The sequence below is a fragment of the Poecilia formosa genome, unplaced genomic scaffold (assembly GCF_000485575.1).
Source record: "Poecilia formosa unplaced genomic scaffold, Poecilia_formosa-5.1.2 Scaffold62, whole genome shotgun sequence".
In the NCBI taxonomy this organism is placed as follows: Eukaryota; Metazoa; Chordata; class Actinopteri; order Cyprinodontiformes; family Poeciliidae; genus Poecilia; species Poecilia formosa.
The window spans coordinates 2,402,620-2,426,458 of record NW_006800001.1 but is presented as its reverse complement, the minus strand read 5'-3'; the positions used below and the strand labels follow the sequence as shown (position 1 = coordinate 2,426,458).

Sequence of the window (23,839 nt, the reverse complement as noted above, 5' to 3'; positions counted from 1 at the left end):
GAATTATGTCGTGGGCTATGACCACTATGTTGACTAACATTGCTTTACTCCATTCAGCATGGAAAGCTGTAGCTTTCTCATAAAAAAATAAATAAAATAAAAAAAGCTTAAATGCTACCAGTAGAGTGTGAGCTAATGCCATTATGTTAATATGGATTTACTCTTAAATATGCAAACATTAGCTTATAAGTTAAAATTATCTAAAATGCTGCTAGTGGCAGGTGGGCTATCACTATCACGGTGACTTACAACGACACACTCCATTTTTATTTCAAGAAATTAGCCATAAATGCTTATTTAAGCATCTGTTGCTATACAGTATTTTATAAGTATTAATGTAAACATGAATGATAATTGCGCTTTGAGAAAATAAGTCGTGTGTCTTTAAGATAGTCTTCATGCCTTCAACGTCACCCGTTATTTAAACGTTCAAACACAATCATCCTCTCGGTGACGACATTGAACGCCTCATCAGAACAAACCCAGAAATTTTCAAAGAAAATTAAGATGGCGCAGCAGTTCGTGAAGGCTCAGATAAAAGGGGACAAAGTGGTGGTCTTTCTGAAGCCGTCATGTCCCTACTGTGTTATGGCTCAGGACGTATTTTCCAAATACCAGTTCAAGCCTGGCCATTTGGAGTGTATTAATATCAGTGGGCGCAGCGACATGGACAGCCTCCAGGACTATTTCCTGGAAACCACCGGAGCCCGATCGGTAAACTCCTCACCTTCTTCATCCTTTTAAATAACGCATGTTAGTTTATTATATATCCTTATAGGATAAGTTTCCCTACGCAACCTCTTTTAACTGTTGTTTATATTATATCCACGAATCATCATGACGAAACGGAACCGCTCGTATTTCTTTTATTATTTATTTAAATTCCAAGTTTATTTTTTAGAACTTATGTGCTAGATGCTATTTTTTCGTTGGAAAAATTTTTAATATAATTATCACTATTTTAAATTATTCTTGAGCCGTTTTCTCCAAAAAAAAAAAAGAAAAAGAAAAAAAAAAATCTGCAAGAATAGGGGAAGTACTGAACGTGGTGCACAAAAAGACTTTTATTCTATTTAACGTTGTAATAAAATCTTATTTTTATGAAAAGGTGTGAATCTGTCATAAATTTACCCGAATGTAAAAGTCCTAATGTCCACACTGAGTGGACTCCACCTAGTGACATGCTTCACCTTTTGGAGGATTCATGTTACATTAGGACTCTTAGGTAAAGCAAAAGCTACGGACGACCGCGTAAAAACCTTATGGATCATCCTAAAATAAAAGGCAGTCACAGCTCAAACAATGTTTAAGCTTCAAATAATTTTGAGAAATGGTTTAGGAACAGTTCTTGTTTCTTGGTTGTATTTTTTCTATGCCACTCCTCCTCTAAGAGATTATAACGTCATTTATTTGTACTGATCTTTACTAAGGGGTGTGGGTAATTGTCACGCTATTCATCCGTTCACCAGTCTTTGTTCTTTCCCACGATGGCTAAAAAATTGCAGGTCCCACGGGTGTTTATTGGTGAGAAGTGTGTGGGAGGAGGAAGTGACGTGCAAGAGCTGGACAAGAGTGGCAAGCTGAAGGGAATGCTGGAGTCCATCGGGGCCCTTCAGTGATCTGCTTCCAGGTACCAAACTCTTGCATCTTCCTGCTGCCTTCAGTTCCTATGTTAGTTCCTATTTTGTCTTGCCAAAATGTAACACTTTTCCCAACTCGATTATGTTTTGTCAGCACTTTTTGTTTAAATTGTGAATGCCTTTATGTATTTATTCTACTATTTTGCCAGGTTTTTCACCTGAGTGAAGTTGCCCCCACTGCCTTCTTCAAATCAGACAGAATTGGTGTCAAACGTTTGTGCAGCAAAAATATTTTTGTTTGTGCCGCTATCATTTTAAAGATATTAAGAAATGTTTCCAGAGGTCTTGGAAGGTCAGCTCAGACAAAACTGAAACTTTAATGCCACTAAGCATCAACTGGGTGGTTTAAGATTCTCCCAGAAGGCAAACAGCAGGGTTTTTTTTATGCATCTTCTCTGCTGAAGGAACTCTTGAAGCACCAACAAAGAAATGGTTTCGTTCAACCGTAGAACATCTCGCAGTTTCACACTGTTTTCTTCTTGCATACCAAACCAGACCTGGGAAAAAAAATGTCCAGATTTCTTGGGAACCCCCATAAGCACCATGCAGGTAAAACTGTCCATTACTGCTCAAAACAGGCCAACAATCAGCAGGATTAACTGGAGGAAATGAAACGCTAACCGTCCACACAGAGAGCAGCGGCGGCGTGTTCGTTCTAAAACAAGTCTTTATTTAAAGTCAGACACTGTGTTTTCTACAGTCTGTACAGCTCGGGCCCGGCCGGGTTCTCGCCGGGTCCCACTTTTGTTTCACAGTCCAGAGTTTCACCTGCCATTTACTGCTTTCGCTCGCGAATTCAGATTTATCCGAGGACTTGTCGTCGGATGCCGAATTTGGCGTCCTTCAGGTGAAACGGACCGATGGCGACACACGGATCTTGGCTACGTTTCTGCACAGCTACTCAAGCTAGTTGCTCCGACTAATGCCACAGACGGCGCGATTAGTTATTGTACATTGATAGTAATCAATGGGATACACAAAGAGCTGTAAAAACTGGTCACTGATGAGTTTCACTTACACACTTCACTTGTAAATAGCAGCGAAAAGTCCGACTGTAAATTAGTGCAGCCACGTCGTCTCTACGTCACGTTTAAGGAAACACCCACAGGTTATAGAGTTTACAAAAAATAATTGCAGCACCATAAATCATAAATCCCGTTATGATTAAAAATAATCTTGCTTAAGAGGAAAGGATAGCAACAAATCAAACAGGATAAAATAAATATCGTTGTAACTCAGAGGCAGCAAGGTTTTTCCTGTAGTGATTCATGTTCTTTTCAATTCCACTTCTGAGGAATCCGATACGTTTTATGTCGGTCTAAACGCTCCCAATAAGGACTATTCAATATGTTTTCAATGCACCAAAAACATTGTAAAAAAAGCTAAACCTAAACAGATTAGACTAATAATGTAAAAAATATAGTGATTAATGTTTACATTTAGTGCATAAAACACTTTTAATTCACCTTACAGCCTTCACAACGTCTGTTTAAAGGATTTAAATTCAGACTTTTTTTTTTTTATTGTCAGTGCAAGTGAAAAATGCCCTCGTTTAAACCAAGCTGTGATCAAAATATATTGCGTCTAACGAGACGATGAAATTTACCCCCCACTCCCCTTCTCCTCCCGACGAGATGCTTTAGTGATCGGGCAATAAAATTCGAAATTGCAATTAAATTGGTCCTGCTCGAAAAGCTAATCTGAGCTTCTGATATATTACAGACGGAAACCGGGGCAGTTTTGTAATTTGCTCCTTATCTCGCTCCTCCGCTCCGCTAAGCAGCTGACGGGGCTGTCGGGTGTTTCTGCTCTTAAGAAACGCCGGGTGTGTGCGCGCGAGCGCCGTGACGATTATCAATCCATCAGGACACGGACACACACACTGGATCTGTTCACGTCTCGACTCGTCGCAACCACAAAACTTTATTGAGTTTCATCGGGGTTTTATGCGATGGACCAACACAAAATGGTGCGCGAGTTTGAAAAATGATGGCATGAATTTGTATTTGTCCCCCTCCCCCCTATTCTAATTTACATAAATAAAAATCTTCAGAAGGACAACTGTTAGTCATTGAAGACTGGCAGAAGAAACTCAAATCATTTTGCAGTCGCAGCTAATGATTGTTTTAGTAATCAGTTATTCTGATGATTAATCGATTAAAAAATTGGCATCTTCTGCAGATTTTTACCGAACCGCTGAGGCTTTTTTTTTTTTATAAAATAACAGGAACACATTTAGTGATGCAAACAAAAATACTTATTTAAATAACAAAATAAACATTTTAGTGCTGAAAATACAATAACAGCCTTCCTAACATCAACATGTGAAAAGTTCATAAAGTGTAGGACTAATCTGCTGATGTATTTTTTGGATTGACTCGTTCATATACGAGTGCAAAAGGTGCTGAATAGGAGATTTTTTAAAATCTATTTATTTATTTTACAGAATTTGAATGGTGTGAAGCTAAAGCCGTAATACTTTAGGAGTTCTGGGTAGAACATATTTACAGTCAAAGAAAGTTTTTTTAATTTTTTTTTATCTTAAATTCAAATGTGTTTATTTTCTGTACAGTTTTGGCTTAGCTAGAGCTCTGAGTGTGTTGATCTTTCACCATATGGAAGAACAAGCCGTAGCTTGAAGCTACACGGTTTTACCTCGAGGGCGTGAATACAAACACATGCCACACTTTATTAAATAAAATAAAAAATAAAAATAAAAATCCGTATTGTTTCTGCTTTCCACCACAAAAAGTTTCTTTCTTTTTTTTTTTTTTTTTTGGTCAATCACATAAAATACCATTAAAACACACTGAAGGTTTGTGGTTTTAATGTGTCAATGTGTAAAAACTTTAAGGGGTTCGACCACTTTGGCCCCGTGTCCAGACAGAACAGACGTTGCACCAAACAGATCTGCCACTTCCTCATTTTCAGTGTTTTTTTTTTTTTTTTTTTTTTTTTTTTTTTCAACCTGAAGTTACATTAGGAACAAGCTTCAAACAATCTGCATATAATTGATGCTGGTTTGTTTTCCGGCGTTTTGTCTTTGAAGCTCGCTGTATTGCCAGTGCTGCCAGTAGAAAATATAATCTATCACAGAGCCTCCGACCAGAGGTCAGACGGTCGTTTTTAAAGTCCTATTGGGTTTTTAAGGATCAGTCGTTTCGTATTGCCCGTGTCGCAACAGTCCGTAGGCAAAGGAGGGAGGAAGAAGCGGAGACTCGTGTCCCGACCGATCCGTTTATTTATTTATTTATTTTTTGTTGTTGTTGTCTCTCCACTCGTCCTTTCCTGTGTTATTCCACAAAGTCAAACCTTTGTCTCAGTCAACCATCCTCTCCTTGCTTGGGTCATTCCCTCCCTTGATTCCTTTCCTCCGTCCCACCCCCTGTTCCTTTCCTGCAGGGCGGGGGCCTCCAGGTGCGGTCACATGACCAAGCAGCGGGACTTGCGAAGCTTGCGCCGCCGCTGCTGATACTCGCTGAGCTCCTGCAGGTATCCTCTGGATGGCCAGCGGAGCCGCTCCACCTGCTCGCGCTCCTCCTCTGGAAATTTAAAAAAAAAAAGAAAAAAAGATGACGACATGAAGAGCAAGAATCACAAATATGTGACTGCAGGCCCACGAAGAAGAACGATATGGAAATGTTTACAATGCTCCTATGTACATTAACAGTAAAATGTTCTTAGTCGAAGCCAAAGAGGATAAAATATCTAAAATTTGTGTCCCCAGCCAGATTGTGCCCTTAAGTATCCGTCCAGTAGCATATCGAGTCCTGTGTGATTGATGAACACAATAAAACAGTTTCTGCTTTGCAGTGTTGGTGTTATTCAATGCAATTAGGCTGGATTTATCCGCTTTGTTGTCGCCTGGTAAATGCACAACAGCTATAAACTCCACCAATCAGACAAATTATCAGTGGACTTTTATTTGTGTTTGGTTTCATTTAGGGTTCCTACACATTTCCCAGTTACTCATAGAATGTAATTCATTTTTCTTAATGATTTTTTTGGAGAATGAAAACGGCATCTAGTTGGTTTTATTATCCATATATTTCCCAAATTATTAAACAAATCGATTCAGTTTGTTTTGTACGTTATCTTTTTGGCATCCAAACCAAGTCGCATTATTCTTATTCCAAGCTGTATTACAGTTAAGAGTCGTTAAATCTCCAAATTATTACCCCACATTAAATAGCAGTTCTTTAATATTAAAGGTATTATTTTGTATGTTTATTTTGTTTCAGAGCTGAGATTAAAGGACGTTAGAGGCCTTAAAAACTGCAAAATGGACCCTTAACAAATTGAATAACCACAACAATAAATCTAAAAAAGAAACCAAGGTTGATATGTGAAAGGATGGCACTTGGATATAAAAATATTAATTGGATATAATTTAAAATATCTAAAGTTTTCCTATATGTGTTAATGTACTGATAAATGAACACAAAATTGAAACTGAAACGTTTTTCCATCCTCCATGTTTTTTTTTGTTTTTTTTTTCATGTTTATGCAAAGTTGCAAAACGATAAAAGCTAATTTCACATACTTTTCAAGACTGTGCAGGAACCCGGTTAAATTACAGTAGAGGTCCAAAACATGAACGTGTTTTACTGAGGCGAGTAAAACACAACGAAGTCGTCGCCTTGAACCTCAACTGATGCAAATCAGCTGGCAGGAAAAGCTTTTCATGTTCCTGTTTCACACAGGAAGGTTATTAATGTCGCTCCGCCTTCCACCTCTATTTACAGTGGGGGGGAAAAATAGATGCCTTTTCTGTAAAGTATCATTTGCATAAGCAGCTATATTATTTGTAAGATACTGTATGTGTATGTAGAAGTTCGGTTTGGGAATCCTCAGCCTCGCCGTCCGAATTCAACTAATTTAAACTTATACTAAATTGAAATGCAAACACACTCTTGTACTGCTAAGACATCCTAGAAGAGCAGAGGCCACATTCGCTTCAGAAATGACTCGCAGTGTGAGTCATTTCTGAATTAACCAATAATTAGGAAAATGAGTCATATTTTACTTTTGGTATTAATAATTTTGATTATGTAGATAGACCCGTCTGAACTAAAAAAAAAAAAAAGCTTTTATTAAAATGAATCAAAATTTGCCTACATTCATCTCTGAAAATATACCAAAGAACAGAAAAATTCAGGTATCGTTAACTGGTGGATCTATAAATGTTATTTTTCTATATGGTAACCATTTTGAATCCTAATTAGTAACATTTTGCAAAGCAAATGATCACTATTAAAAACAATTTGCAATATTGTTATTAAAGGCTGACAGGTTCATTTCAGAGGTTAACTGTGTTTGTGCTGAAATGTAAATGACCTTTTAATTAGTGCAACCACAACACATGGGAGCAAATAGCTTTGGGTGATTTATTAACTTTATTGACTCCTCTCTAAATTACATTCATTGATCTATTATCGAAACTGAACATTGTCGTTCTGCTAACATCTCTGAACTTAAACACTTAAAACAGGAAGTGTCTCACACTGATTTATGTCTATTTCAGCAAAAATCCCACTCACAACGTGGTAGCAGCGTGGATGTATTCTGCTGTATTAAAAATTAAGAAAGAAAGAAATCACAGATGCGACTTTTAAGCATCATGAAATATTAGCTTTCCCACTGACCTGACAGCTCCAGGAAGTCGGGTTTATGACTGAAGATCAGGTAGTTGTTGGCGATGAAGTGGAGGAGCCAGATGTACAGCTGCTCCGCGTTGTGGCACTGGCAATTCAAAGCAAACCAACAGAGCATTTTTTCTTTTTTACATTTCACTCTGAAGTCCGTCTCTTTTCAAGCCGCACAGCGGCCTCGGCGGCACCCCACCTTCGCTCTGCGCAGCAGTCGAACCACGCTGATCCCCGTCGACGACAGCTCCCTGCTGGGCATGCTCTGTAGGTAAGCGCACACGCACACCTCGCACAGGTGCTGGAGCCGTTTCACCTGGTACATCTCGGCGCAGACCAGCACCGCCATGGCTTGCAGCACACTGGCTGGACACAGAAAAAAAAAAAAACACACACACACACAGAAATCTGTCTAACATCCTTTAAAATGAGTCAAAAATGACCTGGTGCGGGTCAGAAAAGACTCACGTAGTCACAAATCTCTCGTTCCTCGATTTCAATACAGGGCAAATGAGTGAACACGTGTAAGCTGATTCATCTGCCATCACTGACGTCTTCTAAAGCCAAACATGCTCATCAGGAACATTCATATTTAGATTTTATGTCATATAAACAATACAAATGCATATTTTTCTTTTACGGGTCGTCTCAATCAACGAAATATAAACCGGGACTCTTAATGCTAAACAATATTTTCTATCAAAGATTACTTGCCAAAAATAGCAGCTTGATAAAGATTTCTGAAATGAACGAGAAACAAATGTCTTTCGTTGTAACTGGTGATATTTTTATGTTTTACAGACATAAAGCTAGACATGAAACTTATTCCAGCAGGTATTTTTAAGCGAAAAGGTGATTTCAGTAAAATGTGGGTTACAGTACCACATTATGTTGCTGTTTTTTTTGTCTCAAAGCTAATGCAATACAGAAAAATACCATTTTAAATGTTATATTTACCCCTGACACGCATTAACAATCCTAAACAAAGACTCCAAACATGACTACATCCCAAAGTTTAATTACGTAACACACAAGCTTCGACTACGACGTCCACGGCCATCTTCCTGTGTTGTTACATTATATTCTTGAATTCAATTAAGGAAAAAAAAAAGAAACTAATTCAGCTGGATGATGTTAAAATACCCACTCAAACTGTGCCAGTGCAGGCTGATATTTCCTGTTACTCATGTCCAACCCCACGTTCAGCACTGTTTTGCCTCATCATGCTCACACCGCCCTTCTCTCCCTCCTCCTGCACGCGCCTCAGACGTGCTGCTGCTGCTGCTGCACCATCAGCTCAGCAGCAGCAAACACAGAAGGCTTTGTTATGTCTGGCTGCACAATTGCTCAAACGAGCGTTAGGAACGTCTCCTTTCATATGTTCAGACCGTATTCTCTGGGCGAAGCGCCGCGCTAGCCCCGCTGCTTTGATAGCTGCTCCGTTTGTCACTGATACTCGCGGAGTTACCTTGTGCTGACCTTGAGCGCCGGGGGTCTGATGTAATTTAAGGGCTGCTGCAGCTTCAGGAGCTGCTCTTCTTGGTCTCAATGTTCCTGAAGTCATGAGTGGATATAAAGCTGTAGCTCTGCGAAAACAGAGATGCTCGTCCTAAGGGTATTTAAGCCTGATATTAAGGAATAAACGTAGAGTTTTTTTTTTGTTTTTAATTGCCACTACAATATGAATGTGTTGCAATATCCTGCAGACAAGCAATAATTACAGGAGTCCTCAAAGTTGCAATATTGCTTTTCACAGCATCACTGAAGGAGAGAAACGTTTTCATTTCCAGACACTAGTGCCAAGTGGTGTGACTCTAAAAGCCTTTGTGCTCTACCTAGCTCTTATTACTAGAGATGCACTGAGAAATGGAAAAAATCCAGTAATTGTTTAATACATAAACATTCCCAGGACAGAGCGAATACCAACAACATCTGCATTGTGGAAATGATTAAAGCTGGAAGAACGTTCACAGTTAGCAGCTGTCAGTATCAGTGGAGCCAGAGCAGCTAGTATCTAACAGCATTTCTGTGGATCATCCAGGCTGGGAGAGAGCAAGGCTCACAACAGATAACAATAAGGCTGAGCTGGAGTTTGCACATTTGTTCTGTCTTTTTTTTTTTTTATTGATTTCAAACTCAAGCTTTCAGGAAGACAGGAAGTTTAGAAAACATGATTTTCATTGCTGTTTTTCTGTCCCAGTGGAGTGCAGCATAATGACTCTTTTATTATTAATAATGTGATGTGATTAAGATTTTAGTGGGTTTTTTCCTGTGTTTTCAGTAGATAATTGCTTTGAGTCTCCACAACAGGATGACGCTAAAAGTACTAGTGATATTTCTTTCAATGGATTTTTGTCGTCACGTTGTAAACTATCTCATCATTTTACATAATTTTCCTTAAATATCAGCATTTCATATGAAGAAAATACATCCATCCTCTTTTTACTAAAGCTTTGTGTTTCTCTTTATCTTAAAACTGTAAAATGATTTTTTTTTTTATTTAGCTGGACTGATGGCAGAAATGGCTCTTTGTATGGCAAAGAGAGCAGGAATCCGTTGGATCCCTTTTTATTAAAGTACGTAAAGAGAAACTGGGACATTAGCAGCTGTGCACCGATTTACCGTCCAGCTGATTTACTGGTGCAGATGATTGTATGTGAAGACAATAAACCAACCCCAAAAAAAGCTTTGAAAAATGTTTATCTGTCATTTAATAGAGCAACTGTGCAAGACTCTGCTTTGATATTGGATCAACTGAGATTTACAGGTTCTTTTTTTTTTTTTTTTTTACGAAAATTAGACTGCTTTATCAAAATAGTGTCTATTCAGTATATTATTGAAATATTATGACAAATGTCTTAAGAAGTAAATCTCTCCAGTTCAGTTTTAATTTAGAAAAACAAAATGCAGGGAGCTGTGGTGGCGCAGTGTTCAAGGACAACCCACGTATGAAGGCCTTCTGTCCTCGACGAGGACGTCACAGGTTTGATTCCCGGCCTCATGACCTTTGCCCCATGTCTTCCCCTCTTTCATCACTTACTTTCCCATCTAACTCCTCTCAAATAAAAGCCACTAAGCCTAATAAAAAACCTAAAATCGGCCCTTGAGTGCTCTCAACTTGACGATTTCGGCCTAAATGTAGAAAAGCTTGGACAGCTCTGCTCTAAAGAGACGCTGTGGAAACTGGATCAAGAAGAGCCAGAAGTAGAAATGATCAGTGATGAGTTTAAAATGAAGGCAAAGGAAGCTTAGATATCTTTAGAAGTACATTCTGCTCAGTTGAAGTTAGTGTCATAGAGGTTGTAAGAGAGGTTGTAAATATCACTGCATCTCATTGTCACAACAAGCGATCTATCAGCTGAGTGCTCTCAAAGTGAAATGTGCGACAGTGGAAAACAACATGTGTGGAGCTGTGACTTGGCAGCTGAGGCAGCAATGCCACGGTCCGATTTCAAGCCTCCCCCCTAAATCTAATTGAATTTTAAGCTCAGTGCTGTTTTCCTAGCGTCTCCCGAGACGAACACTGGCAACACGTTGCGCTTTCGCAGATGGACGATAAGACCAGTCGTCTGCGTCTTTGTTTAAGGCTTAGGTTTGTGACTGAGGGCCGGGTGGAAACGCTCATACACGCCTCTGTTGTTTGCCCATTTCTTCGTGGGGCTCATTTCCACAGCATGCGGAGAGACCCCGAGCTCTGCTACGAACTAATCAAGCGTCTATTGACAACTTGCTCACAGGGAGATTCCTCATTTTTAGATCCAGCGCTGCATACGGCTGTATAGAAGCTGCAGCAACGTGATTCCACTGTGAAAATTAGGAGCAATCTAACCTTTAATTTGAGAACATTTATTCAGAGAAAATGACACGTTAACAAATAATTGCTCTAGTAAAATCCCTGATTGACAACCATCTCTTATGAGGCATGAATACAAGGTGACAGAGACGCACGTTATTCTTCAAAATGGGAAAGATAAGAGAAGATCTCATTGAAAAAGGCAGATGTGAGTTTGTCATCATCAGTCAGTAAATGCTGTCAAGATATCAGATGATCATCCTGATCTACACGTCTACAATCAGAGAAAGAGTGATGAATGATGAAGCTTTCAGCTGGAACTGTGACAAGCAAGTCCCCTAAAACCAGGGCTGCAGCTAACGATTATTATCGATTAATCTATCAGTGAGTCAACCGATTAATCGAGAAAAAAAATTGGCACATTCTGCAGATTTTTCATTTAACCACTTAAGCCTTTTTCTACAATATTAGATATACATTAATGATGCAAATCCTTTTTTATAAAGAAAGAAAATAAACATTTCATCGCCTAAATGCAACAACATAACATTCTTTTATAGAATTTGAACCGGGTGAAACTAAAACTACACCACTTAGGGAGTTCTGGGTAAAACACATTTACAGACAAAAGTATTTTTTTATCTTAAATGCTGAATGTATATATATTTTGGGCAGCTTTGGTTTAATTACTGGGGTTTTTTAACCTTCTTCTGACTTGGCGATTAATCGATTACTAAATTAGTTGACGATTATTTCAATAATCAATTCATCACGATTAATCGTCTCAGCCATACCTAAAACCCTGAGAAAACACACGGGGTGAATTGAAGAGCAAAGAACAGAAAAGACAATTGAGAATTCTGGAAGGTCTAGAAAAATGGCCCAAAGGTGAAAGGTCAGAGATCCTTCTCTCTCTGTGAAATGTGACTAAATGCTGTCCTACTGGTAAAGGTTGGCTACACAAAGTCTTAGCATCAGGGTTGCTAATAACCCTTCTGATTATGTTAAAAAGAGAAAAAAGAATTTAACTTCACCTTTTTTTTATTCCTAAATAAATACGATCAAATTGAGACAGATTTATCACATTGTTTCTCAGTGAAATTATGCAACTAAAATAAAAGATTTGTCTGTGAAGGATGCTCTACTCTACTGTATGTAGTTTTAGGATATTTTCTATTTCAGGACATCTATTTCAGCCCTTATCCAGTCTAAAAGTTAGCTAAATGCAACCCTAGATGCTCTGCAGAACACATTTCCCACGCTGTCATTTCTTTGTATCAAGCAGAAACAGTTCCACCTGTGGGTCGGCTGAGTGCAGTAACCTCACCAGGACAGCAGGAGTCAGTGTAGAGGTACTCCAGAAAAGACAGAAAGGTGTCCGAGGAGACGCCGTGGATGGGAACCACTCTGCTCCGGGCCTCGGCGTACTTTCCGCTGAACATGGCCGCCATCACGTCACAGCGGGCCACCAGCACCGCCCGGTGGGCGGGCAGCACGCTTCCTGAATTACACATTAATCGGCAGGGTTTACAGTTTAGTTCGGCAAAAAAAAATCCCTGAAAGGTAAAGAACTGGAGAGAACAAACGATTAGCGCTGATAATAAACGCGTTTTGTTTGTAGCGACACAGGAATAAATGATCACAAAAGGAGTCTAAAGTCATAATGGGCAAATTCACTTCATTAACTGCACTTAGCAGCCAGTGGCGAGTCTCCGACTTATTCAACAGAAACATACTTTTATGAAATACTCTTTGACCTCTAAAATTTTAACTTGGCTCAGGGGTGCATGGCTCGGAGAAGCTCGCTGCATTCTTTATGAGATAAATATTGATTATGGGACGCTTTGGGCCCTTTTGCTTGTATTTCTCCGTTTAATAGAGACGAGGAGCTTTTTGTGGAGAGGAAACATGACAGAAGTGGGAAAGAGCCTAGAGCCTTTCATTTCAACTGTTTTACCTTAATGTGTCTCTTTATGGACGACCTGAGCTAATGATTCACTTCACCCTGCTGTGTGAGACTCTGCCAGCGTTTGTCAGTCAGTGTGTTTCTTAACTGCGCCCACCTTGAACCATGAAGATGACGTCCGAATAAAGAGGGGAATTAAAGAGGTTGACGAGGGTCTGGGGTCCAAGTTGAGCTGCCCGTGCACTCGGCGTGTCCCTGGAGCTCTACACACACACACACACACACACACACAGAGAAAGGGAGCAAAAAGCCATAAGGAGTTTAGTTAGCATTCCTCTGCTGTGTGTCAGCTTCTTGTTACTAGGAAAAATTGTCATGCTGAGCATCTTTTGTGCCTCCCTCATAGAATACAGATGGCCCCTCCTGCCAGTTTTACTCAGCGCTACAATAAAACACAGTCAAACTGCAGAGCCAAGACCGACGGGACGGCAAGTGGCCGACAGCGAATGAAAATTGGAGAGCAGACGGTCGTCCAGACCACCTATTAATAAAACATTTAAGCTTTTTTTTTTTTTAAGTTTTCTTTATGGCTCTAGTAGCTTGACAGGAAGAAAGGCAGAGAGAGAAAGAGAGAGAGAAAGAGGAAAGACATGCAGCAAATGGCCTGAGGCCAGGAATTCAACCGGTGACAACTGCAGCAGGGGTTTTTTTTATCTTAAAGGTTGGTTTTTTTTTTTTTTTTTTGCCTTTCAGCAAATGGTCTTTTGCTGAAAGGCGATTTGCAGTTAACGAGTAATCTATTACTGAATCAGTTAACGAATATTTCAATAATCGCGATTAATCCAATGAAGCGTTTCAGCCCTGAGGTACGGCAAACTTTAACGTATTTCATTAGAACTGTATATACCAGGGCAACTAGTTGATCATTTTTAACTAGAAAGAAAGAGATGCATGTTTTTCAATTGTTTTTTTGCAGATAAAAATCTGAACCGTGTGTGGCCAGCGTTTGTATTCACTCCCCATGAATCAATATTTCACTGAACCATCTTTCATTATAACAGCTGCAAGTAGTTCATCTCCATCAGCTTTCTACTTCTACAAACTAAAAACTTTTTCTTTTTTTCCCGAAATAGTTCTAGTTCAATCACATTGGAGGGAGAGCATCTGTAAACATTATTAATTTTTTTAATGTCCTGCTGAAAGGTGATTTACTTCTGTCCTCCGTGCCCTTCCTCAGGTTTTCTTCTAGTGTCCAATATTTAGTTTCATGCAATCATTTCTAACCAGCGTCCTTGTCTCTGCTCAAGGAAAAACATCCTCACAGGTCAAAACTGTTCACTTTTTCCTCATGTGATCACGTTCTTCCATATGTTCACTGTGTGGCTTTGTGGCAAACATTATCTGGAGCTTTTTACAGATTTCTTTTTCTGTTTTTTTAAAAATGTGAGATTTGTGAGGGCCGGCTACAAATGCACATCATACTTTTCAGATTTGTACAAAATACGGAACATGTTTAGCGCCCTGCAAATGAAACATGGAATATTAAAGGAAAAAAAAAACAAAAACAAAAAAAAACTTTTTTGTCAACATTTGCATAGTGCAAAGCGTGTTCACAGCTGAGAGTTATAAAGCATCCTTTTACCACTGCATGACCTTTATCAGTCTGCTGGAGCACAAAGACCTCTCGCTCTCACGCTGCCCTGCTGCAGGGAGATGAGCGCATTATTCCAGGGACGTGGCAACAGAAACCAGGCTTTTCATTTCATAATCAAACCACACAGAGAGGCTTGTTTTAAAACTGAATTTCCTGAGCGCGCCGACGACCAGGACGAGGTTTGCAGCAGAGGAAGGAATTGAATCGCGGCCGGACATCGTGGCGCCTCACCACGTCAAATGACCGCTCCTGCCACTCTGCGTCAGCAGCCGCCGCCTCAGGTGGAAGCATCCGGTGTGCCAGAAAGGCCGGTTGGGTTTTCCCCGCGTCACACGTTCTCACTGCCCAGCAAAACGTTAAAAGTCTGCTGCGTTGTGTCCTCGCGCTTTCTAAATATAGACAACCTAAAACACGACGCGGCCGCCTGCAAACGGCATCCATGCGAGTGCGACTCCCTTCCAGATCCTGCGTTCTGCTTCTTGGAAAACATCTCGTGTTTATGTTGCGCTAATCCCCACAGTGTCTGGGAGGTGATTAGAGGCACTGATTATGTAAATATGATAATCACAGACACATTATTACTGATATGATCCTGCTAATGAAGGCCCTCTTAATCTGCAACTATAAACACATTTTTTTTGTATGCATTCAAAAAAAATTTAATTCAGCTGTTTAACCTCTGTTATGGATTTCATGCATTTCATTAGATAGCTGTTTTTTTTTTTTCCATACAGAACACTTTGCTTTGCAAATATTTTTCAGAATGAATCGCAAGCGGGTTACGTTGTTATTAGATGTACAAATATGAGCTTTACGGAAGAGCGTCAGGATCTTGAAAGAAAGGCAGCATATCATGATTTTCCTCAGCAGGGACAGGAAAGCTGCTCAACATTTATAGAAAGTCAGCAACCTTAAAGATACAGCAAGAACTGCAACAGACTGGGCTGAATCAGGGCTGTCCAGTTCATACACTGGATGCAAATGGACTCTTAAAATGATTAGGGTGAAATTTTTATTCAAAGACTAAATTTTTAAACAAATAAACATTTATAAATCATGTTTTTATGTCCCTGAGCCACGTTGTGATGCTATGCAGAATAGAAAATGTTAGCTATAAAAAAAATAATTATCGGTTTATTTATTTATTAACCAAGTACGGCAAAAAACATTCAGTAACTTTTTCTCAAAAGCAAACGTTGGCGCATTTTTTCAATTAAAATAGTTTAAATGGAGCAAGTGTTTCGATGACCCATTTTCTGTTGCGGTTGCTGAGAGTAGGCGAAACATATTTTCTATCCAAACAAAATAAAAATAAAAAAAATTCACCCAAAAAAGGCAAAAATGAATCCGGAAGGGTTTGCAAATCTGAATACTTTGTTCTTTTCATTCTTGCTGAGCAGGAAAAGAATACTCACAAAAAACATTTTAAAAATTTTCATTTGCAGGAAAAAAACAAAAAACAAATTTTTGTTCTTGGTTTGTGGTTTAGATCAAAAGGATTGCTGGGTGAGTGACCTAGTCAAAGTCAGGATTTCAATCCAACTGAGAATCTATAGCAAAACTGGAGAATTGATCAGACTGAGCTTGAGGTATTTTTAGAGGAAACGGCCAAACCCTGCAGTGCAAAAGCTGGTACTCTGTAACACGCAGCTGCGATAACTACAGAGTACCGACTGCATTTTTAATCACTTAGAACATTTTTAACCCCACATATTTCCCTTCAACTTGAGTAAAACAACCCCTTATGTCCCAAACCAATGTAGCATATTAAATTTTTTGCCTAAGAAAAAAACCCAGGAACGGTTCAAGGGTTAGCGAATGTTTTTCTGTGTGCTGTAATGTGACGTTTAGCAGAGCTGACCCTGTCTCTGCTGAGAAGAGATCGTATGCGCTCCATAAGCTGAGCCACGGCGAGCGAATTCTTCAGCTTCTCCTCCAGGGCCTCCTGGAGATGCTCCCACTCCCACGCTCCTGAAAACAAACAAACAAAACGAAAAAAAAAACATATACATCTACAGTCACACCTTTTGGTTCCACAAGGGTGCGGTTTTGAGAAAAGCACAGACTTTCTGTTTGGCGCTGGGCTCTGACCACCCACATGCTTTCAACACCGAACTCTCCACTCTCTCTTGCAGTCAAAGCTTTTTATAAACTGCACCTTTTTATGTAATCTGCACCTATCAACGATATAAAATATAAGATTTTTTTTTTTTCATCAGGTTATTATTCTACAACAACAGAGATGAAAATCATTTTTGGTGACGTTCAAAAAAATCTTAACCCAGTTCTCTTCTTCTAGGGCGATAACTTGTTCGTGCTATCGTTATCTTAACTGTAACAACATTGTCCAATCAGCAACAGATTGGCTCATCCCTGCAGCAGCTCATCCCTTAAAATATGTAAATAATTGATGTCGACAAGGCAGGAGAAATATTTTAGATGATGGTGAAATCATTTCAGCCTCATTTCTTCAGCTTCCAACGTAGCTGAGAGTTGCCGTTAGTTACAGGGTCCAGAAACGACAAAAAGAAAAAATAACTGTTTTTTTGTCCTATTCATTAGTCCCATGAAAAAAAAAAACATAATCAACATCTGTGGTTCCATATTTTTCCTATAAAACATAAAAGTAACAAACTGGATGTTTATGATTTGTGTTGCCGTCAAGCCGTCTCCAAATATTTTACATTCTTTGATCACCGACTCCTTCAGAATACTCTGTGCTATTTTACTCAGCAGATGTTTGCTATAATTTTTTGGTATTTATACCTTAATTTAGAAAATAACCAAGGTTTAAAATCATCATCTACTGACAGACTGACCTTCGGAGAGAAATGTCAGTCCGACTCCAAACATGCTGGAGGGCTTTGAGCAAAAACTAAATAACTTATTTATTTCTTCTATCGCATCACAGTTTAAGTTTTTTCCTCGTATGATGACGTCACCGCCTGTTCGTCTGATCTCCTACGTCCCACAAGCAAATTACTCCTGGAGCTACACTTTAGACAGTAAATCAATAATTTATAGCTCAAAACTGTAGCTGCAAAACACACTGAATCACAGTCATCATCTCACAAAAAATTGCCTAGATGCACTAATTTGGTAGATTACATTTCAAGTGCCGTGCAACTTAATGTGCACACGCGTAATTTATTTTTAATGCTGAAAAATGAGATACGAAGGTTTTATTGACCAGGAGTTTTGGCTCAGTTTCAACCACTATCATATTTGAGATACACAGCAATAATGGCCACAACTTTCAAGTTTTCTTATATGGAGCTTTTCGTCTCCCTCCACCCACCCCCCGCTGTGTGACTTTCAAATAACAAGGAATTTAAACTACATGCCTCAGGAAATCGACGACCTTGTCAAAACGCTCAGTCACTTAAATCTTTGTTCCTGGTTCTGACCATGTTTTGGTAGTTGAGTTTCTTTAGGAAGACGTGCTGCTTTTAAAGTTCATCTTCTATTATTTTGTTACATAAGTTCTAATCGAACAATTTCTTGACTCTCTAGATCTGGAAGAAGCCAGAGCTGGATGTGAACTCAGCTTTCCAAAAAAAAAAAAAACTGTGATTGTTCTCAGTTCATGTAAGATTTACTAAAGTGAAGAAATTAATTTTTGAAATAGGTGCAGATTAGTTTGGACAAACTGTCATTTGAAAACTTATTTTTGTATTAACTCATGCTATTATAGTCTAAGATATATATTTTTTGATGATCTGAAACATTTAGGTGTAAATCTATAAGGGGGGAGGGAAAACACTTTTCCTCCTGTAAATATGGCTGTTTTAACCTAACTGGACCCATAAATCTAACCGTGTCCAGAAACATACACATGCCGATGCACAGAAAATGCACATCCACACAACTGCATCCAAACGACAATTTCAATAATTCAGCCGCTCACTACAAAAGGAGACAGAGTCTCAGAGAGTTAACATCACACACACAAAGTCATGGCCTCTGTGACTGTCCTCACACAGCCAAGTGGCAAAAACCTCACAGCACACAGCTCCCACTGTGGGTGTGATGCTCAAACAGTTTTTCAGTGATGCTGAAAAACTGTTTTTTTTTTTTGTTTTTGTTTTTTTGTGAATTGGGCTGAAGCAGAACAATTAATTAAGCTGAATTGCCAACACGATATTAATTCTATTTTTCTGCATGCTGCGAAAGAGCATTTTTTCTCTCACTGAGCTCAAAATGTTTCTGCAGGCTAAGAAGGCGCCCTGTTCACATCCAATTAGCCGACTCAAGATGACGCATGGCTACGTGCGCTGTATACGATGTCAGCGCGTTCGGACCGTCGGTGTTGAAGGTTAACTGGGATGTTTTTCCACATGGCTCAACATGCTGCATCTCTACGCAGGTTTCGTGAAAAGCGTTCACGTTCCACTTAGCGCATCAACCCCCACTTTCTCTTTTCTTTTTTTCCTACTCGCTCCAAACCGAACATCAATACACCTGACGGTATGCTGAGCTGCTCGGCTTGTTGCTAACACGTCTTCTTACACAACCCAAGAAAAAGTAGCACCTTACTCTCTCCTCCTCCGACTCTCTGACTCGCGTTTCATCCTCACATTCTGCCACCTTCATTTTTCACCCTGCACGCTGCTTTCCCTTTTGCACTTTTTTCTTATGAAATCACACACACACACACACACACACACGCACACGCACACACGCACACGCAGGGCTGTGCACAGTATAGATGTGCACAAAAGCCCACACTGCTCCCAATTTCAGCTGCTGGCTCGCTTATTCTTATTCATATAGTCACTCACAGAGAATCGGGCTCACTCTATAATCTCTCCCCCTCTGCTCAGCCCTCTCCAGCTCAGATGTTGTGTGCACCTTCCTCTTGGGCTTATGTGTCAGAGCATGAGTGCTGCTTTCATACATGTTTATTATTGCGTGCCGTGAATCAGATCCTTCAAAAAAAAAAAAAAAAAGCTTGTTGCGCTGTGCAAACAGGATATTTGCGCGGCGCACGACACCGTGGTAAGGTTTTCTCTCCAGAATTTGATAAGCTCCCTTCACACCAGAGTCAGATCGCCCTGTGGTTGCTCATTTTGGAGATCCGAGACTGTTTAAATTATGCTGGATTGCTGCAAATTTTCCAAACCTCAAAGTGAAGACAATCACAACCTTACAGTGCAGCAAGCACTTGGGCCGCAGGCTTTTCCCCCCAGCTTTCCTTATCTTCATACAACAATGTGATGCACAGTTAAGACATCTGCGGTGAGATGTTTCTTCAGAAGCTGCAACACTTTTCTTCAGCTATGGGAGGTTTCTGCACAACCACCGTCAGTTTCAGACTCACCAGCATGGAAATGTATTTCCATTACAAATGTGCGCAAAACTTTGTCAAAATGTTGGAATTTAAGTTTCCATTAAACAAAATCACGCAATAAGTCATTAAGAAACATCCTGCTCCCTCATCCTCCTACCACTTCCTGCCACCTTCTTTGTCTTCTTCGTGTGATGCAATAAAGTGTTTCCATTGCAGTTTTGCAAAATACACCAACTCTGATATAGCAGAAAAACCACCTCATCATAGCGCCAGAGCTTTTTATTGAAATGAGTTACTTCAAAATTGGCATGTTTCAGTTAAGCAAATGTGTTTTTCCATTTCCAATTGCACAATTTTAAGGTCAGTGGAGAAGCGGCTACTGTCAGCAAGGATACACCATCAGCATTTTCATCAACTAATCAAGCATTACAGCATTCTGCAGAGAGTGGTGTTTTCTAGGCAGAGCGTTTCACTCTGTGCCTCATAATTTCTAACCTGGTACAATAGAAGTCATTGACACAAAATGCAAAATCTCTGTTTTTTTTTGCGATGGCTTCCCTTTGACAGCATGACAAACAGCTCCAGAAAGTAGCAACATCTTTTCTCCTCTGAGACTTCAGTCAACATGCGCAATATGGAGGCGTGTGTGCGGAAAACGTCATACCATGGAGAGAGCAGCACGCAGAAATCTCTTTGTGCGCAGAGTTTTTCTTTCTATTTTGACCTAGACAGAATGAATCTATTTGCTTCGTGTGCTCATTTATGTTAAAACCAGAGCTGTATACCATGTGCGCTGGAGCTACAATGTAAAACACTTACAGTAAACTACGTAGTACACAAGTGCTAATGATCAATCCAGGCAGGTGCAAAAAAAGAAAAAAAAAAAAACAAGAAACACTGCTACATCCCGGCTGCTCCATGCAACACCCAGAACCCAAATATATTGCCGCCATTATAATCACCGCCATCTCACTACGTTACTCGAATGATTTTTGCTTGCTCAAATCAGTCGAGTAACTCTGCAGTATTCCTTATGCGCTCCAGAGCTCCAGAGGGAAATCTCAAAGACTCTTCAGAGGCCATGCACATTCCAGCTGAAGCATAATGTCACAATATGGAGGAAGCCTTTAACTAAGCTTAGGGACACATTTTGGGTATTTGTGCCTTAATTTCAAATGCATGCAGCTCCACGCACTTGTTTACATCCTTGTCTCTGACATAAGGCTCAGTAATAATTCAAAACCTGCTTCATCACAAAGATGGCACAAAGTCTCTAAAACAGATTAGAGTCTGTGATTTCCCTTAGATTTTTCTTGAACGTTTCTTCAAAGGCTTTCCTCAGCGTCCCAGTTTTTGAAGTAATTTCTATAATGATAAGCTGAAGTGAGACGAAGAAGACGCAGCTGTCAAACGAGGGAAGAAGATCAAACCTCTAACGTGATCTATCGACTCCCAGCTGACTACTGTATAGTGCCTTACCATCAAGCGCTTTTAGTTTGAAGGATTTTTGCTCCTCGGTGTAATGGGCCATTGGACGACGCCCAACAGATATCCGACGGCCTCCTACTGCCAGGCAGCGTTTACCATCATGTCTGAATTATTAGGAAATGACTAAGGGCTCTTGTGGAATAGAGTTCCCATCTTGTGGACATCAGTCCAGCTTTCCCAGCCCTGTTTCGGCTCCAGCTGACCAACGTGTTTACATCACCACAGCAGGGCTGAAAAACATGCACATCTTCCACACGACAGTGAATGGAGAAGCAGGAAATGTGTGACCTCCACGCTGTGCGACAGGCGTAGTCACCGAGCTTGGATTTGTTTGGACGAAGAACATGGTAGCTGCTGTTTCACAGATCCTTTTATCTTTCCTGATTTCCACTCTCTGTTTGGCACTTCCTGCACATATGATCCCCCTGCCAGGGTTTCAGTTTGGGTAATTTTCATCCTTGGCCAATCAGAGGGTTTTTATTCAGAACGGATGGCAGGCTCTTCTGTGTCGCAGCTCTGCTGCTGCAGTTCATGTTGCTCCAAATTTTAACACATGAGTAACCTGGCAGTATTCATTAAGATTTAAAATTGAATAACTAACTCACTGCTCTTTATGTTATTGTTGTTGTTGGTTTTATTTAAATTATTTATTATAAGGCTGTATGGTCGTTGTTTTAATAATGACGTGGCTCCAAAAGTTCAAAGACTAATTTCAAATTAAATGAGAAGTTAAAATGTTTAGTAGAGAAATACATCTCAGTCATCCTGGCAGAGCTGTCGTAATGTAGTAATGTATTTATCCTTGACTTGATGGATGGGAAAAGATTGGCCTGTTTTCAATTACTCAGCACACTGAGTTTATTGAAAACCAAGTTGAAGGCACAACTTTTAGATAAATAATATTTTAAAACAATCCAGAACAATCCTATAGGGAGATGAAATCATGAAGAATTTCTAAATATTGAAAGTGAATGTACAAATGATAGTTTCCTTCTTTATTTTAGATCAACTGATTGTATCCCAACTTGATTCATGAGCTGTTCCAATAAAACTCAGCCCATATTCAGTAAATGTAACAGAGCAACGTTTATTTTTGTAACAATTATCCGGCATTTCCAGAGAACCTAGCATAACAAGGATAGTTAAACAGGAGATTCCACTGCACAGTTTCCCCCAGTGTATTATAAGCCTGGCAGCCCGCCATGCTTTATTAGCTTCACTATCTTTACTAGCTCCCCTGCCAGGCTAAGCGGTGCTTGTTTTTATGAAAATAATAATAAAAAATAAAAAAATCGCAAGCAGTCATTATTTTGTCTTTAGTTTTAGTCATGCAGAACTGATCTGATCGTTTCCATAGCAACGATCAGAAGCAAGACCGTGCCACAGAACTACAGTGAGCTCGTTGATGAGATCATAGATGATCTCATGTACATCACAACAGATCAAAGAAGTTCTGAGGCTTTGAATGCGTGAATCCCCGTACACTCAAGCATTTAGGACCCAGACGGTTTGTGGAGATTCTGCTTTGTGCTTCTTAAGGATGTTCAATTTTTTCCAAGGCGCTAGTCCCCTTCATCCTCCCGCTGGGCTGGGGGCTTGGATATGCAGTGACTACAGGGATGAAGAAGGTATTTGATCACTACTTTCTTGGAAAGGATTTGGATGAAAGTAGCTCTGAACAAACTAACCCGGCTGGGGAAGTTTGCTTCGAACAAGCGACGGATGTCTGTGAAACCAAAGACTTTGACTCAACTGAGGCTTTGCAGGACAGTACCTCGGACAAGCGTACTGTCTTTGGACAAACTGATCCGGCTGGGGAAGATTTTTCTAAGGCTGACCTCACAGCTAGAGGATTTGCTGAAGTTTTGGCTTCACTAATTCCATCGCTGGCTTTCTGGAGAAGTTGTCACGAAAAGGCATATTCACCGGTGTCTTTGAGTTACCGAGTTCCCCGGACGGGGAATGTGTCTCAGAGGGAAACGGGTTCAACAGAGACATCACAGACATTGGTCTGTCAAAAACATCGTCTCTGAAATGTAACGTTTCTGTTGTTTTGGAGCCTCAATGTTCCCCAAACAGGGAAGCTCAATTGACAGAAACAAACATCCCTGAATCCCCAACCAGTGACATGTCTGTGGCTGTTCCCAAAGACGAGGCTACCCTGGCTGGGGTAGCTCTCTCTGAGAACGAGAGCCAAGTCTTTGGGGACAGTTTTTACACTGATCCAAAAGGATTAAGTGAGCCGGCCGGGGAAGTTAACCTTTCGGAGCAGGGAGCTGGTTCAGACATCCTGGATGTGGTGAGGACAGAGGCCACACAGCAAGGAGAAACTGTCATGGAAGCAGTAAGCCGTAAGGAAGGAGGCAGAGGACTAGTGAGTGTGAGAGCCACTGTCCAGGATGAAACATCCAAGATCCATAAAT

General features: G+C 40.1%; 2 protein-coding genes across 3 annotated transcripts in view; one reads left to right on the top strand and one right to left on the bottom strand.

Annotated features, from left to right (window-relative positions):
- The first annotated feature begins 428 nt into the window (after positions 1-428).
- On the top strand, positions 429-5,452 carry glrx (glutaredoxin (thioltransferase)). Of its 2 annotated transcripts, none has more exons than XM_016672570.1 (3): positions 429-714; positions 1,506-1,630; positions 4,947-5,034. In XM_016672570.1, the coding sequence occupies exons 1-2, from the start codon at positions 508-510 to the stop codon at positions 1,617-1,619; spliced, it is 321 nt and encodes a 106-aa protein (XP_016528056.1). In that variant the 5' UTR covers positions 429-507; the 3' UTR covers positions 1,620-1,630; positions 4,947-5,034. The 2 variants fall into 2 exon arrangements, with proteins under 2 accessions (XP_016528056.1, XP_007554346.1); XM_007554284.2 differs by lacking the exon at positions 4,947-5,034 and adding an exon at positions 5,043-5,452 and having other exon boundaries at positions 430-714.
- Positions 4,170-23,839, bottom strand: part of rhobtb3 (Rho related BTB domain containing 3) — a 34,808-nt gene continuing 15,138 nt past the window's right edge. The window contains exons 8-13 of the mRNA XM_016672569.1: positions 16,500-16,609; positions 13,142-13,247; positions 12,406-12,579; positions 7,485-7,651; positions 7,286-7,382; positions 4,170-5,182 (exon numbers count right to left, since the gene is read on the bottom strand). Coding sequence (XP_016528055.1) covers positions 5,064-5,182; positions 7,286-7,382; positions 7,485-7,651; positions 12,406-12,579; positions 13,142-13,247; positions 16,500-16,609 — 773 coding nt within the window. The 3' untranslated portion in view covers positions 4,170-5,063. The remainder of the gene's footprint in view (positions 5,183-7,285; positions 7,383-7,484; positions 7,652-12,405; positions 12,580-13,141; positions 13,248-16,499; positions 16,610-23,839) is intronic.

Bases quoted from the DNA above. Each gene is read 5' to 3' on its own strand.
- glrx (XM_007554284.2), top strand. From the start codon at position 508: ATGGCGCAGCAGTTCGTGAAGGCTCAGATAAAAGGGGACAAAGTGGTG. The intron at 715-1,505 runs GTAAACTCCTCA...AAAAAATTGCAG, and splicing joins AAACCACCGGAGCCCGATCG to GTCCCACGGGTGTTTATTGG.